The sequence below is a fragment of the Anabrus simplex genome, chromosome 1 (genome assembly GCF_040414725.1).
Source record: "Anabrus simplex isolate iqAnaSimp1 chromosome 1, ASM4041472v1, whole genome shotgun sequence".
Classification (NCBI taxonomy): Eukaryota; Metazoa; Arthropoda; class Insecta; order Orthoptera; family Tettigoniidae; genus Anabrus; species Anabrus simplex.
Window position 1 is genome coordinate 1,579,407,150 of NC_090265.1, and position 17,691 is coordinate 1,579,424,840.

The window sequence follows — 17,691 nt, forward strand, 5'->3', positions numbered from 1 at the left end:
CTATGTCCCTATGTGAAAAGCATAAGTATTAAATCGTTTACAATTTTTCCTAGTCCCGTGTTACTGTTCCGTTTCAAGTTCAATTCTAGCCCTTTTGCTAGGAGGAGGATCCCTTTTGATAGGAGGAGAAAGCCCTTTTGCCCTTTTGCTAGGAGGAGGATCCCTTTAGCCCATTTGCTAGGAGCAGGATCCCTTTTGATAGGAGGAGAAAGCCCTTTTGCCCTTTTGCTAGGAGGAGGATCCCTTTAGCCCATTTGCTAGGAGCAGGATCCCTTTTGATAGGAGGAGGATCCCTTTAGCCCCTTTGCTAGGAGCAGGATCCCTTTTGATAGGAGGAGAAAGCCCTTTTGCCCTTTTGCTAGGAGGAGGATCCCTTTAGCCCATTTGCTAGGAGCAGGATCCCTTTTGATAGGAGGAGAAAGCCCTTTTGCTCTTTTGCTAGGAGGTGGAAGCCCTTTTGCCTTATAATAAGACGTAAGCCCTGGGTTCCGTTCACTATCATGTGTGTAGCACGAATTTCTTTTTGGTTCTGAACACACAGTTTTAACTCATTGTCATTAGCACGGTAAACTTTTCGTTTCGATGCAAAGTACTGTATCCATCAAGAAATGACAGCAGGCAGTTAAACATTAGAAGAAACGAAATTTGGATTAATAAAGGTCAGATAGGTAACCAGTTTGAAGTCAGAAGAGAACGACAATTTTTCAATAGAGTTAGACGTAAGAGTAAAATGTTATATACACATAAACAAACCCCATAACACTACAGCCCTTGAAGGGCCTTGGCCTACCAAGCGGCCGTCGCTCAGCCCGAAGGATTGCGGATTACGAGGTGTCGTATAGTCAGCACGACGAATCCTCTCGGCCGTTATTCTTAGCTTTCTAGACCGGGGCCGCTATCTCATCGTCAGATAGCCCGTCAATTCTAATCACGTACGCTAAGTAGACCTCGAACCAACCCACAAGTCCAGGTAAAAATCCTTAACCTAGCCAGGAATCGAACCCGGGGCCTCCGGGTAAGAGGAAGGCACACTACAGGTTATATATACGAGTATAGCCTATATAGTTTAAATGTTAAGCTCGAAAGAAACCAAGTGTTAACTTGTTGCGACTTTAAATATAGAAGAGACTAACATTTTATCAGTAGAGCTTAAATGTACATTTTCTAAGAGTAATAAGAGACACACACTGTTAATAACCCCTCGTAGTTCACTTAATAGTTTGTATTGTCGAGGGCTGATGTAATTTCAGGCCGGGTCATGGATTTTATTAGATACAAGGCTCCTCGGTTGTATCATTAGCATACTAACCTTAAGTTTACAAGGCGTTGGGTTCGATCCCCGACGGGTTGTGATTTTAACTGCGTATGATTATGTTTTGTGGCTTGAGAACTAAGTGTTTCCGTCGTAATAAACTTCTCTTCATCTACATCAACAAGGGCTTAGATTTAATTTTCGGCTGGGTCATAAATATAACTGTGCATGATTACGTTTTCTGCCTTGCGAACTATGCTTTTCGTCGTGTTAATCCAAATATATTGAGAAAAAGGTTAAGGAGGAGAAGAAGAAAGAGAAATAACAGGTCCTGTACGCTACATTCCGTGTTTGACACAATTGTAATGCATGAGGTCTTAAGTTACAAGTTGTCAGCCCATGAGACAGCCCTCTAGTTAAGTCTAAACGAATAAAGTATAGCAGCTATCTTGCATAGTAGCCTTGTTCCGAATGTTAAGCTAATAAAAACTAATAGCTTATGAGTTACAAGTTGTAAACCCTGTAGTAGCTCTGCAGAGTTAGACTTATGCCAGACTCAGCTATAGACCCCTTTGTGCCAACAGATGCAGAGTTGTATTCAAAGAGTCGAAGTGTGTGCGGGTCAGATATTTCATTCATGTCAATTGTAACGGCATGCATCTCTGCGACAGCTGAGTTGCTTACATAGCGTAACCGGCTACACTGTCAGCAGATTACTGAAGCCTCGTGGTTGTGAGTAGAAGATTGTTCTCGAGTCACTAAACCTTCGATTCCCTATTCAAAAATGTTAAACAACTATAATTAATGCCAGACTCAGCTTGAGGTCCTCTTGTCGCTTATACCACGCTCGGAAGTTAAAAGCCCTCGAGCACCCCTTTTTTAGTCGTTTCTTACAGCAGTATTCCATCACCCTCCTACATCACTCCACCGAGAGTTGCAAGTTAGGAGGGCATCCGGTTAGGAGGATAGAACCTCGAATTAGGGTAATTCCAGGCTGGGTCATGGATTTTATTAGATACAAGGCAAAAAGCCCTAGCACAGCCTCCACCGGGTTAATGCCATAAGAGCCCATGTATACGCATGCTTCTACTTACTTGTGTTAGGTCACTCACTTTTATCCGACCTTCCTCGGTTAACTCTTGTTCTTTTCCGACCCTTACGCTATTAGGTTTACGAAGGCTAAGGAATCTTTAATTTTCACGCCTTTCGTAGCCTTTGTCTTTCTTTGGCTGATACCTTGCGCGGTCGCTCATCTCCCCTGGACCTAAGGTTGCTTTTCAGCCTTACGTCTCAATGAATGAAGCATGTTATGTATTAAGGCTTACACCATCGCCTAGGAGGTTAACGCGTGGTCAGCGCAACGTCAGGCCTGCAGGGGTATCGAACGTAAAGTGTAAGTAAGGATTTTATTCTGTATTCGGGAATTCTGATAATACGCGAAATGCTGCAGAGCTATATTCCGGCACCACATTAATTTTACGTATTACATTGGGTATTCAGTACAAGGATAGGTAAGGTCTTCCTGCGTGATTGTACCTAAGATGCAAACTTGTAGGGAAAAAAATACTTTGTATTCTATGTGTTAGCAAATACATCGAAAGCTAGTCAACTTGCACGTGCAGTTATTTCTTCTATGTTATGCTAGGCTCTCCGTTTTTAGAACTTCGAAGATGCTCCCCAATATTACGCTGTCTGTAAATAAAGCATTTGTATTACACCTCACACCATATCCCTAGTCCTTCCACCAATCTCAGCATCAAAGTCCCTGGATCATGTCTTATCTCGTCTAGTTGGGTTGAGCGTAAGATCGAATCTCAAATTTGAGACTGTAACGCCCTTGTAAAGTTAAGCCTGGCGTCATATGCATAGGTTAACCTAGCACTCTTAACCATAATCAGGAAGCAGCTAAGTCTTAAGAAGTTAACGATAGGCCATGTAAGGCGAGGTACTGGTATCCCCCGACCCAGAGTCTGTAGCTCTTGAATACTGTCATTAAGGCGGTAGAGGTGAGATCCCTCGCTGAAAGAAAGAAGAAAACTAGAGAATGCGTCTGTAAGGCTCTGTATATGTCTAATTACCTCTGTGTCCTAGCACAGCTCTCTCCTGAGTTAGCCCATCCCTGTTAGTTACCCTTACGACTAGCAGTATACCATTAATAAAAATCTACCCCTCCACCCTACCTCATAAAACAATTCAGATCTAAGTAGAGTAACGTTATCTTGGTAGCAAGAGCTGTAGTTCCGTCATCGCGAACAAGCTATGACCTGTAGCTGAAGACCCCGTGTTCTCTCTCAAGTCAAGTGTCTCGCATCATAACATATTGTCAACATTTTTTAGTACTACACCAGGTAGGGGAAAATACAGCTTAGCTCGCAAAGTCATTCTTTTTCTGCTGAGATGAACATGTCTCCACATTTACTGTAGTCAGTACACATCGTACACATATTTCAATCAGGGTGAGGATATTTGAATTGCACTTAAGCTCTTTAGTTTTGAGTTTATGTCAACTCCACGTTCGAATCCTTAGGAGTAGCATTTACTCTGCTCTTCTAGGGCTGAAGTACTCCCTACAAGAGTTGGCCAAGCAGGTTGGATAGACGATAGCTTAGCACACAACATGCCTACACCCAGCTAGAAAACCCGAGTTCGCTAATGCAGGCACAACATCACAGGTTGCTCGGCTCCTACCTAAGGCAAGGGTGCCCCTGGAGGAGCTTTACTCTGCTAGAACCTTACCACATCAGAATGAAGTGTCCTACAAGAGTTGGCCAAGGAGGTTAAACAGACGACAGCTTAGCACACATCATAGCTAGACTCAGGTAAAAAACCTAAGTTCGCCATTGCAGACACAACAACAGCACAGGTTGCTCGGTGCCCCTAGAGGAGCTTTACTCTGATCAACCCCCGCCCCCTCGGAATAAAGTGACCTACAGGAGTTGGCCAAGGGAGGTTATACACAACAGCTTAGCATACATCATACCTAGGCTCAGCTAATGACCCCTAGTTCGCTAACACTTGCTCTTCCAAGTCAGGTATCCCTTTTAGTAGCCTCTTTCGACAGTATTCCATAAGATAACGACATCCTATTTTCTGAAGGTGTCCGAGGACGTAGCGCGTAGCTAGAGGTAGATTGCGCGTGGCGGCCATCTTGTGCGGTAGCCCTAGAGGTAGATTGCGCGTGGCGGCCATCTTGCGCGGTAGCCCTAGAGGTAGATTGCGCGCGGCGGCCATCTTGCGCATTAGCCCCTGGCCCAGAGTCCCCTTTTTATCACTACTGGGGTCGTCATCAGAAAGGCGATCATTAAATAAATACAATGTTTAGGTAAGAATACTGGCAACGTTTATTCGTTCATAGTCTGCATCAACATTAACTCGTTTTTAACATAGATCTAGGAACCTACTCCCGTAACAACCACAAAGTGGCGGAGATCTGTTGCACACATTCTGACGCACTACTTTTTTTTTTTTTTGCTAGTGGCTTTACGTCGCACCGACACAGATCGTTCTTATGGCGACGATGGGATAGGAAAGGCCTAGGAATGGGAAGGAAGCGGCCGTGGCCTTAAGGTACAGCCCCAGCATTTGCCTGATGTGAAAATGGGAAACCACGGAAAACTATCTTCAGGACTGCTGACAGTGGGATTCGAACCCACTATCTCTCGGATGCAAGCTCACAGCCCCGTGCCCCTAACCGCACGGCCAACTCTGACGCACTTCTGTCTAATATTTTGTTTGATTTGATGGTCGCACTCTATTCCGCCGAGCTTTACACGCGTGTGCTTTCATGTGTGAGGTGGTAGATGCAAAGGTTAATAAGAAAGTAAAACATTTACATGGCACATATCCTGCATGTTGACCATTCGTAGTTGTACAAGTAGGCTAAGGCATATTCCCATACTTCACTCTTCATCCTTTCTTAATTTAGTAATCCATATCGCTTCCTATCAGATTTTGCTTTCACCCTGTCTTTGTACTCTTGTTACATGTTCGCAACGAATATCGTAGTGAATGCGAATGTGAATCTGTCGGACCGAATCTGTTGTGTTCGCCCAGACTGTCGGGCGCCAAACGGTCGGTCAGGAGCAGGACATAACTACACGACTACCTTCATTCAACCGACCGGAAGCGAGGAATGCAGATCTTTAGTTCAGCCCCAGCATTTGCCTGTTTTGAAAATGGGTAACCACGGAAAACCGTCTTCAGAGCTGCCGCCGGTGAGATTTTAACGCACTATATCCCGAATGCAAGCTCACGGCTGCGTGACCCTAACTGCACGGCGAACTTCCTCGGTCACAATGATAGATGAATAAGAACTATATCCAGATTAATGTTCATTTAACTTGCCTTCTTCATTTCCTCGTAGCTGTTTACGAGGACATTTTCTTCGTTCCTCATGTTCCAGAAGTCCAGGGTGTTCTTCCAAAATGGATCCCAGTACACTGCAATACATATTAAAAGAAAAAGACCATTATTACTTCATACTAAAAAATAGGCCTCTTCTTCACACTGTATAACATGGTGAATGGACTCCGGAGAGGCAGGGTGAAGGTTTTTCGGGGTGCGCTGTAAGGATGAGACTTATCTAGTATAAAATCTAATGTCAGATACGGTACACACACACACACACACACACACACACACACACACACAGCCTCCAAGCCAGAGGACTTAACCCGTCAAAGGTAAAACCCCCACCAGGCTGGGATTCGAACCCAGGGTCACATGGAGCGTTTTTCAAATGATATTTGTTCGTGGCATCGGCCTCTGTAGATCTTTTACCACTACTTGCACCATATGATAGGAACCTGCGTGTAATTGTAATTGCGGAAGTGTAGAGTGTTGTATGTGAGGAAAGGAGCTTTAAGGACGACACAAACACCCAGTCCCCAGGTCATGGATATTAATCATTTACAATTAAAAACCATCGGGCGAGTAGGCCGTTTGGTTAGGAGCGTGCATCTGTGAGCTCGCATCCGGGAGATAGTGGGTTTGAACCCCAATGTCGGCAGTCCTGAAGATGGTTGTCTGTGGTTTCCCATTTTCACAGGAAGCAAATGCTGGTCCTGTAACTTAATTAAGGCCAGGGCCGCTTCCTTCCCATCCGTAGGCCCTTCCTGCCCCATCGTAGCCATAAGACCTATGTGTCTGTGGGACGTAAAGTGAATAGCAAAAAGAATTAAAACCCCTGACCCGGCTGGGAATAGAACTTGGGGACGCCGGGTGACACCTACACCGTGGGGCCGGACCACATGGACCATAGGCCAACATGTACGCCAGTTAACCACGGAGCCGGAATTCACACGGCGGTTTTTGCTGATGAAAAGGAAACTCGTATCTATTGAGTTTATGGAGTTTTACACGTAACTTCCAAGACTGCGGTTTTTATTTGAAAGAATTTTTATTGTAGTGCTGTTTGTAAATAGATAAGTCAGATAGGATAGCATGTATCTTCAGTTCCTCATCGTTACCGCAATAACATAAGTGTCAACACTCGGAAAAATTGGAGTCAAACAGTGACTCAAACGCACTGTATTTCACAGGACATAAGACATAAGGATTACTTATTCCAACACTCAGGTAAGAAGACAGCAAGGGTAGGAAGAATATTACGTCACACCTCAAGAAACGTGGCATCGAATGCAGACTGTTGCTCTGTAATAAGATCACCACGAAGTTCACTTCGTTAGTTCTGGAAGGTATTCCTCCAGAGTATAATAGTCCACTTCCAGTTCTCTTACATTAACGTATGAATGCAAACTCTTTATGTCTGAAATGGAAACTAAAATGTCGTACAATCAACTTTAATGAAAAATCAGTATGTGGCAACTCATGAACAAGTCCGACTACGTAAACAAGAAATAAACCCATGGAAATATACAAACATGGAAAATAAGTTACTAATTTAGTCAATGATCGACACTGCTACCGCGTCCGGCTCCATGGCTAAGCGGTTAGCGTGCTGGCCTTTGGCCACAGGGGTTCCGGGTTCGATTCCCGGCAGGGTCGGAAATTTTAACCATCATTGGTTAATTTCGCTGGCACGGGGGCTGGATATATGTGCCATCGTCATTATCACTTCATCCTCATCACGACGCGCAGTCGCCTAAGGGTGTCAAATCAAAAGACCAGCACCTGGCGAGCCGAACATATCCTGGGACATTCCCGGTACTAAAATACATTTCCTTTTTACTGCTAACGAGTAGTAAGCACAGTTACAAATATAAGAACATAAAAATTTGGGAGATTCATAGCACTTAAATTATTCAAGGAAGCCTGATATACTCGTTCTTCAGAAACGGATTTCTAACAAGGGGTCCAGTACTGGAAAGATACGATAGGCTTATTCTACATAAAAAAGGAGCTTACCGACACTTTCCGACATAAAAGCCTCTGCGAAGTCATCCAGAGATCCAGTGTAACCGTTTAGAAGGCGGTGATGGTTGTAATAGGACACTAGAACATCTTTAACGCCTCGGGTCACATACACGATCTGAAAAATACGATAACAGTTTTGTGACATGAACGTCATTCAAGTGTTAAGATTTGAAATATACTGTAAAAGGAACAGTAGATTAATCAGGAATAATCAGGTACTTCAATATATCAATATCAATCACTACTGATCTGCATTTAGGGCAGTCGCCCAGGTGGCAGATTCCCTATCTGTTGTTTTCCTAGCCTCTTCTTAAATTATTGCAAAGAAATTGGAAATTTATTGAACATCTCCCTTGGTGAGTTATTCCAATCCCTAACTCCCCTCCCTATAAAAGAATATTTGCCCCAATTTGTCCTCTTGAATTCCAACTTTGTCTTCATATTGTGATCTTTCCTACTTTTAAAGACACCACTCAAACTTATTCATCTAGTGATGTCCTCCCACGCCATCTCTCAACTGACAGCTCGGAACATACCACTTAGTCGAGCAGCTCGCCTCCTTTCTCCCAAGTCTTCCCAGCGCAAACTTTGCAACATTTTCGTAACGCTACTCGTCGGAAATCACCCAGAACAAATCGAGCTGTTTTTATTTTGGATTTTTTCCAGTTCTTGAATCAAGTAATCGTGGTGATGGTCCCATACGTTGTAACCATACTCTAGTTGGGGTCGTACCAGAGCCTTATATGCACTCTCCTTTACATCCTTACTACAAGCCCTAAATACCCTCATAACCATGTGCACCGGGCGAGTTGGCCGTGCGGTGATGAGCGCACAGCTGTGAGCTCGCATCCGGGAGATAGTGGGTTCGAGCCCCACTGTCGGCAGCCCTGAAGATGATTTTCTGTGGTTTCCCATTTTCATACCAGGCAAATGCTGGGGCTGTACCTTAATTAAGGCCACGGCCGCTTCCTTCCCATTCCCAGGCCTTCCCTGTCCCATCGTCGCCATAAGACCTATCTGTGTCGGTGCGACGTAAAGCAACTAGCAAAAAAAAAAAAAAAAATGTGCAGAGATCTGTACCATTTATTTACAATCCCATTTTATGTGAAAGGGAACTTTCCCCCCATCGACGCAGGAATTAAAACTGAGAGGACCTTTCCTGCTTTTGAAACTCACAACCTGACTTTTAACCCCGTTTATCATCATACTGTCCATCTCACAACACTATCGAGGTCACCCTGCAGCCGCTCACAATCTTGTAACTTATTTCTCTGCATAGAATAACATAATCTGCAAAGGCCTTATCTCTGATTCCACAATCATTCAATCAATACTGATCTGCATTTAGGGCAGTCGCCCAGGTGGCAGATTCCCTATCTGTTGTTTTCCTAGCCTTTTCCTAAATGATTTCAAAGAAATTGGAAATTTATTGAACATCTCCCTTGGTAAGTTATTCCAATCCCTAACTCCCCTTCCTATAAACGAATATTTGCCCCAGTTTGTTCTCTTGAATTCCAACTTTATCTTCATATTGTTATCTCTTCTACTTTTATAAACGCCACTCAAACTTATTCGTCTACTAATGTCATTCCACGCCATCTCTCCGCTGACAGCTCGGAACATACCACTTAGTCGAGCAGCTCTTCTTCTTACCCTCAATTCTTCCCAGCCCAAACTTTGCAACATTTTTGTAACGCTACTCTTTTGTCGGGAATCACCCAGAACAAATCGAGCTGCTTTTCTTTGGATTTTTTCCAGTTCTTGAATCAAGTAATCCTGGTGGTATAATGGAAACGATCAAATGTGTCAGCATTTCTTCCATTTAGAACTGGTTTTGCCTCTCTGGTTCGAGCAGGAGTTTTCTATAAATTTTATGACGTTTTAAACATATGCTGAGTAGTCTGTAGAACTTGTGTAAGTGATCCAGAACGACTATCCATTCTTAGTACAGTCTCCTAAAACTACTACCTGGGAGTCAATGTATAGAAGTTGTCTTGTCATCAGATATTGTACGATGTATTACGTTAAAGAAGGGCGATTGTCCACGCACAGTCTATGGTATTATTGTGTTGTTTGAGTCATCAGTCCATAGACTGGTTTGATGCAGCTCTCCATGCCACCCTATCCTGTGCTAACCTTTTCATTTCTACGTAACTATTGCATCCTACATCTGCTCTAATCTGTTTGTCATATTCATACCTTGGTCTACCCCTACCATTCTTGCCACCTACACTTCCTTCAGAAACCAACTGAACAAGTCCTGGGTGTCTTAAGAAGTGTCCTATCATTCTATCTCTTCTTCTCGTCAAATTTAGCCAAATCGATCTCCTCTCACCAATTCGATTCAGTATCTCTTCATTCGTGATTCGATCTATCCATCTCACCTTCAGCATTCTTCTGTAACACCACATTTCAAAAGCTTCTATTCTCTTTCTTTCTGAGCTAGTTATCGTCCATGTTTCACTTCCATACAATGCCACGCTCCACACAAAAGTCTTCAAAAACATCTTTCTAATTCCGATATCAATGTTTGAAGTGAGCAAATTTCTTTTCTTAAGAAAGCTCTTCCTTGCTTGTGCTAGTCTGCATTTTATGTCCTCCTTACTTCTGCCATCGTTGGTTATTTTACTACCCAAGTAACAATATTCATCTACTTCCTTTAAGACTTCGTTTCCTAATCTAATATTTCCTACATCACCTGCCTTCGTTCGTATTATTATGGCGTGGTAAAATGCCATATGTCCACTAAGCATCGAAGAGGAAAAGGATGCATGTGTGTTATCCGCCTATTTTTTGTTTCAGTCTTACACAAACAGTTTAAAAATAATAGTAAAGAACACGAAATACGGGGCAATTTCTTACCAAGCTATTGCCGATCTTTCCGATACCTGTTGCGTATGTTCGCGCCTTCCTCGGTGTAGTACTGAACATGGCTGCAGTGGTAACCAGACCCACTCGTGAAATGACAAATTAAAGATGAACGAGCGTTTGGGTTACTTAGAAGAGCTTTTCACCAATTAAACCAGGAAAATAATTCTAAGTATTTAAATAAATTAAGAAAATGCAAAATCAGAACGGCAAGAAAGCTGTACACCACAGCTATAGCAAAACATTAGAATTATTTTGTTGTGTTACCATAACTCAAGGGTTGATCAGTTACCGGTATTTAAAATAGCTTTGTCAGTTGCAGTTGGTTTCTGTAGCTATTGGTAAATACAGTTGCAGGGGGTCCGCTGACTGTAATTTCGTTTATTTTGCCAATGCTTCAGATATTTATCTGTTTTAGGTCACCTCAAGACCGGTATAAGTGGTTTTTAGCTTTCCTGTCTGTTTGTCTGTCCGTCTGTTTGTCCGCCTGTTCCACAATCAAGGCGAAACGGCTGGATAGATCTCGACCAAACTTCATATTTAGAGTATACTCATCCAGGAGCAGGTATAGATATGCATAAGACTTAAAAATCACAGAATAGACTGGGGGTTTATAAGAACAGTACAAGGTCTTTCTCTTGATTATCTGTAAAATCCGTAGACTATATCTGAGACGTACCTTCATTTTAAAACAACTCCTGTTATGTCCACAATTTCGCTTACTTTTCAAATGACGGAGAAAGTTACTATTTTCTTCGGGTTTCATACTCTGCATGGCGTGACCGGCAACGAACCTACCGGCTACCATGGCACCGTCTCTGGCTGATAACCAACAGGGAAGTAATATAAAGCCGTTTCCGTCGTCATTCCTGTAAACGCGTGGTTGTTCGTTGCGTAGAAGGCCGAGCTGCCATTCTGCTGAGTATTTCTCTCTTTATAATGAAAACTCCCCATCTCCATTGTGAATGGCATTAGACAAGTGAGCCTGGCGTTATGGTAGAAATTCCCGAAGTCGATTGTGAACAGCGGTAGGAAACGTGGCCTGCCGTTACCATCAACACTTTTCAACGCGCACCGTGAATCCGAAGCACCGTATGCGGTCGTCCCCGTGGTTTTCCTGGGATAACGCTAAAAGAGTGCAATTTAATATAAACTTTCTCACATCGTGTACACTAATTTACGTAGAAATCAGAGCACAATATAGAATACTGTAGCTAAGCATGGGTACATTTGCTAGTCATTTTTTTTCTGTGTTATGCTTTAGTCTATATCAATTTAACCCGTAACTGGAACACTTGGGTCCTCAGGACCCAACCAGGATTTTGTTTCGTAATTTCTCTGCAACGGTTGCATAACCTGTTATGAGATTCCCGCTACTCTCCTATGTCTCAGTGTCGAGTCATATGCTTGCATTGTTGGTTCGCTGTGTTTCTTTGTTTGGCTGTGGTAATACAAGTCGAGTCCTGTGTACCCATGTGTTACATTAGTGTCACAAGTTGAGTTATTGACGATGGCTACTTAAAGAATTACAGGTGACGAGGATACTATTCGTGCACTCCTGGACGAACTTGTGAGTGACTGTGATGGCATTAGTGATACCTGTGACCTTGAAATAAATGATCATGACACGCGTTCAGAAGAAAGTGCCAGTGAGACTGAGGATAATGGTAGCGGGGATGCCAAACATTTCTATGGGAAAATCCGTTTTAAGTGGGCCAGCACTCCTGCTATTCGTGGAAGAACACCTCAGCATAACATTATTAGCCATTTACCTGGACTTCGTGGACCAGCAAAGCAGTATGCAACATCTCCGTCTCCGGTAAACATGTGGTTATTGCTCTTTACTGACCAAATGATTGACTAAGTTGTTATTTGGACTAAGGAAGAAATTAGGAGGTGGCCACCAGAGTCCAGACAGCAATCATATACTCATGAAACAGATGGTACGGAAATAAAAGCTTTAATTGATTTGGCTTATTTAAGGGGTGTGTTCAAATCACACGATGAGGATGTAGTTGGACTTTGGGCGACGGATGGCTCTGATAGGGACATTTTCAGAGCAGTTATGACCTACAAAAGAGTACTAGTTTTACTCAGTACATTGAGATTTGATAACAAGTCAGACAGAGAAGAGCGCTAGAAAAGTGATAGAACAGCTCACATATCTTGGTTATTCGAACAGTTCATCCAGAATTCTCAAATAAATTACTGTGTTGGAGAAAATGTAACTGTGGATGAAATGCTTCCAAAATTTCGAGGTAAATGCAGATTTCGGTTTTATATTCGATCTAAACCAGGAAAATATGGGATAAAGATATTTATTCTGTGCGACTCGAAGACTCATTATTGCCTGAATGCTAAAATATATGCTGGGAAACAAGCAGAACGTGGTTGCAGATCTTCTAACTGTACATTATTGTTACCGACGCAAGTCGTGAAAAGGATGGTAGAGCTCGTTGCGAATACGAAACGCAATGTAACGGGAGACAATTGGTTTACGTCAGTCGAGTTGTGTGACGAGCTCTGTAAAATGAATTTGACCTATCTTGGCACGATGAAAAAATACAAATTCCCCCCTCCTTTGTGAATGCAGAAGGAAAAGCAGTTTCATCTTCAATATATGGTTTTTCGGGGCAGAAAAACCTTACTTTCGTACATACCAAAAAAGGGAAAATGGTCACCATGATATCTACCATGCATCCATGGGCGCCCGCAAGGGGGGGGGGCAAGGGGGGGCGCTTGCCCCCCCCCTGGAATTCTAAAAAGTTGATGTTCAATTGTTTAATATCATACCAGATTATTTCATAAACTGAACTTACTGACAGTCATCTAGCATCTGTTATATTCGCAAATTTCTGTAAAAAATTTAATGTTGCTGACGTTATATTGGTATTTATATTCAAGAAAATTGTTAATGTGCCCCCCCCCCCTTGGAAAAGATCCTGCGGGCGCCCATGCATGCATCATACACAAGCCACAGATGATAAAAGTGAGAAGCCAGTGATGATTGAAGATTACAATGGAACAAAGGGCGGAGTTTATGCACTGGATGAGAAATGTGGGAACTACACCACCAGTCGCCGCACTCGCCGGTGGCCTATGACTATTTTCTTTGCAATTCTTGATATTTCTGGTGTAAATTCGTACGTTCTGTACAAAGCATATCCAGGGATTGAACTGACGGAGGAATTTCCTGAAGACCTTGGGAGGAGGATGGAGTTTCCGACACTGCAACGAGAATTCAGGGTCCCAATACACCGAATTCTTGGAATACAGACACCCACAAAAGGACCTGTTCACACCATTGCTTCCAACGGAAAGTCAAAGAGAAAGAGATGTTTTCAGTGCCCGAGTTCTAAGGATAGGAAAGCTTCTCGAGTTTGCCAGAAGTGTGAAACACCCCTCTGTGTAACGTGCATCGATTGTTTCCATGGATAGAATTAGTTCTTTGAACGGCTAAGCCAATCGAACAGTTCATTCTTGTTATTCTTTATGTTATTATTACTGTATTATTATTATTATTATTATTATTATTATTATTATTATTAAATTTTGCATTATTTCTTTGTACTATTGCTCTGCACCATTAGTTTCGTATTTAAATATCAGTTTGACTATAATATTTTGTTTAGCTTCTGTCGTTTATATGCATACTCATACACTGATAGGAAAATTTACCGCCAAATGGACCGTTGCAGAAATCCATGTCCGGCTTTCAAGTTGTATAGTTATGATATCAGAAGATTAATCCATTTCTCAATAATACGAAGATGTGAAAATGAAGTCATAAGTACATTGTAGGTTCATTTAAAATGTTTTTTTTAAATACATTAATAAATATAAGATATTCATGGAAGAGTTTTATTATGACTTCTCTAATGTCAGCCATCACCTTCCCACGACTACAAATTATCATACGACAAAACATGGCTGTATACCATTCAGTACGATAATCATTGCCACCATTGCAACTTGCAATACAAAAAAGGAAATATAATATGAGTTTCGAGGACCCATGTGTTCCATAAGTGTTACAATAAATAAGTGTTCCAGTTACGGGTTAATAAGAATGTACAATTCTACTGCACTTTATTCATTCTTATTTATTGTTAGCTCTATGCAAATGCGATTTTTAGTTTCATGTTAATATTATTCCTTCTGATGAATGAACTCATATTTTCTGTCTTTCTTCAGAACACCATAAACAGCTCATTCAGAAATGTTTAAACGTTAAAAAAGCTAAATTTATGACTTCAAAACGCAAATGTATTATCAACCCTATATATTATAATCTTCCCTGTAGATCTTGAATAGTTTTAGGTCTCCCAGCAAAAGAATGGAAAAGGAAGTGACGTTGTTAATTACTTTCATGTTCTTATGTATTGTTTTAAGGGGAAGTACAACTAGGCAACAATCCTCAATATAACACTAATCAGAGAGAAAGAATGGAAGGGGTCTGACACGTCGAAAAATGAAGGTTTTGGCTAAAGAAAAACGAGGGCTACGAATGGGTGTTAAATTGAAAGACTCCATAGGACTTGGGAACCTTATACCGTCGGCGTCGGAAGTGACCTAGAGTTGACCAATGGAGGTCGGGTAGGATAAATGAAAGTGAGGAGCCTGGCACAAATAAGTGAAAACAATGCCAGGACACAAAATGACCCCGTATTCGCCAACTCACGCTTCCAAGTTACGAGTCCCTGGGGCTTTCATGTTCTGGTACAACAATAAAATTCACGGGTGCTTACAGAAAGGAATGTATTAATTTACGCCTACTGAATAATTATTGAAATTAAACGTAATAAGCGAGAACTGAAGCCTGTACATATTATGATAAAATAACGTTAAATTTAACATGTCATTTATGATTACTTCTGATTTTTTTTGTTATTTGCTATTTGCTTTAAGTCGCACTGTCACAGATAGGTCTTATGGCGACGGTGAGGGGAACATTTTATTCAGCTATATAAGGGAGTACACTCGGGTCGATGAAATCCTCGATGCGACCTGTATATTACGAAGGAACTGCTCTGTATAACTGGAAATAATATTACGATTCAGTTTTTGGAAGCTTGATAGGTCGGATTTGTTTCCAAGGAAACGTACAAACTTATTATTGTCACAAAACATATTAATGTTTGAGGAAATTGCAGCTTGTAATACAAGCGATACATAGCAATCACTGATCATTGAACGTGATGCGCCATCTACACGATTGAGGTAGAACACTACTACAGTATTTGATATCATTAAAGGAATATGTGTCCAGAATAGAATACGGGAACAGGAGTTTCACAGCCCAATTCAACAAACCTCCGGTAGGAAACAATATAACATACGAGAGAAACTCAGTTCATTTTTTTTATGACTCTATTCCTTAGTGAAACAATTTTAAGATCTGGTAGGAAATAATGGGATTGGGAGAAGCCTTCATTCTGCTCTACAGCCATAACGCATTTGGTGCACAGTCAATACCAAGACACGACAGGAACATACTATTGTTGAACAGCTCGCTTACTGTGGACTCCGCATTCTGTTAATATAAGAAGGACAAGAAAGTTTTCCTCTATTCCCCGTTCACCCAGCACGCGTCCGTAAGGATTCCGGGGGTGATCAAGCGTGCTGATTCTCTGGATGATTGCCACGGGTGATGGCGGGGAGGGGCCATCACTACGGGGAAGCCTGCTGCGATCGCAGCTGGTACTCCCCCACTGTACTTGTTAATACCGTCAGGGTGACAGCCGAACTCGACACGAGGTCACTGCTCCTCAGAACAGGGTTTTACTCTGTTTGGGGATTCAGTTCCGAGTGTCTTGAACGACTGGAACTTCGGGGATATTAGCAATTACGCGGGATGAGGTGCGCGTCCGAAAGGATTCCGGGGGCGACAAAGCGCATCGACTTACTGGATGGTAGCCACGGGTGATGGCGGGGAGGGGCCATCACCTCTACGGAAGCTTCCTATGTTAGGTCAAGGAAGCAAGAAACCCTCATTGTATTTGGTGGTGTCCTTGGGGTGACAGCCGAACTCCAGACGAGGTCAAGGACTGTTCATATGTTTTGAGAATCAGTCTGCGACCGAGTCGCGGAGACGACTGAAGCCTCGGAGGCATCAGTAAATACGTTCTGGGTACGATGAACCCTTTCTGAATGGTAGCCACCATTGCAACTTGCTGCAATTGTGAGTTACGTCAAGACTGAACGAATTCTCCTTGGTTTATTAGTTATGTCCTAATAACCTGCTTCATTTGGCTGCGAAATCCTTCCATCTTCCTCCTAACTTACAAATTGGCGTTCGAAAACATTCGGGAAAGAATAAAAGGTGTGAATATCTTGATCATCTCCATGGGTAAGGACGTGGACCACCTACATAATAAATACAGATATCAGGGTACCTTTCTTTGATAGCTTCCAGGTAGATCTACTGAAGGGTATTGTGTAAAATGTTTCATGTTTCTTCAATGTTTTTCTATGCTCTAGTTGTTGCTGCTGCTGCTCTTCTTGGATTTATCACATACTACAGATACGACAGATGGACTTAGGAGAAGCTCTCCCTACTATCTGACAAGAGAGAAGAAACGTGCGGTGAATGGACAAAATGCCACGTTTCCAGTTGCTGTGAAGAGCTTCAATTGCAAATTTTGGTATCAGTGGATGGATAATTTTGTCTATCCCTTTGATATTCGCTAAATAAAATTCAACATCACTGTTCTTAACGTGCAATATTCTTTAATATTCAATAAAATATAGAAGGCTAAATATATATACACTATCTGTAACTTACTACCCGTAGCTGATGGGCTATAGAAAAACTCACAACCATAGGGTTGGCAGGAGATTTAAGATAGGATAATACCCATCTCCCATAATCTCGGAAACTATAGATCTGGGTGAGGGTATTAATTATTTTAATCTTAATTTTCGATACATGCAGTTTACAAAACTGAAAAACATGCAGTAAAAACACATTAAAGAATAAGGTCTCCGGAAAATATCATGAATCAAAATTTAACATTTGCAAGTGATTTAGAAATTGAACAGAGAGAGAATGGCCTGAAAAGTTTGTTAGAAACTAACATTATTGTAAGAAATGAAACTTCTCGGACAGGTTATCGAGGTTCATCAGATAACCCGGAAACATGACACCCTTCCATATCATGTCCCACTCCCAAAATGAATATTAACATTGACTATAG

General features: G+C 42.0%; 2 protein-coding genes across 2 annotated transcripts in view; both read right to left on the reverse strand.

The window, feature by feature from the left end:
• LOC136880955 (luciferin sulfotransferase) overlaps positions 1 to 17,691 on the reverse strand; it is a 331,501-nt gene that overhangs the window by 65,504 nt on the left and 248,306 nt on the right. The window lies entirely within an intron of this gene.
• The window catches only part of LOC136862644 (luciferin sulfotransferase), a 105,208-nt gene that overhangs the window by 11,114 nt on the left and 76,403 nt on the right, over positions 1 to 17,691 (reverse strand). The window contains exons 5-6 of the mRNA XM_068225719.1: positions 7,619 to 7,742; positions 5,597 to 5,691 (exon numbers count right to left, since the gene is read on the reverse strand). Of these exons, the coding sequence (XP_068081820.1) occupies positions 5,597 to 5,691; positions 7,619 to 7,742 (219 nt within the window). The remainder of the gene's footprint in view (positions 1 to 5,596; positions 5,692 to 7,618; positions 7,743 to 17,691) is intronic.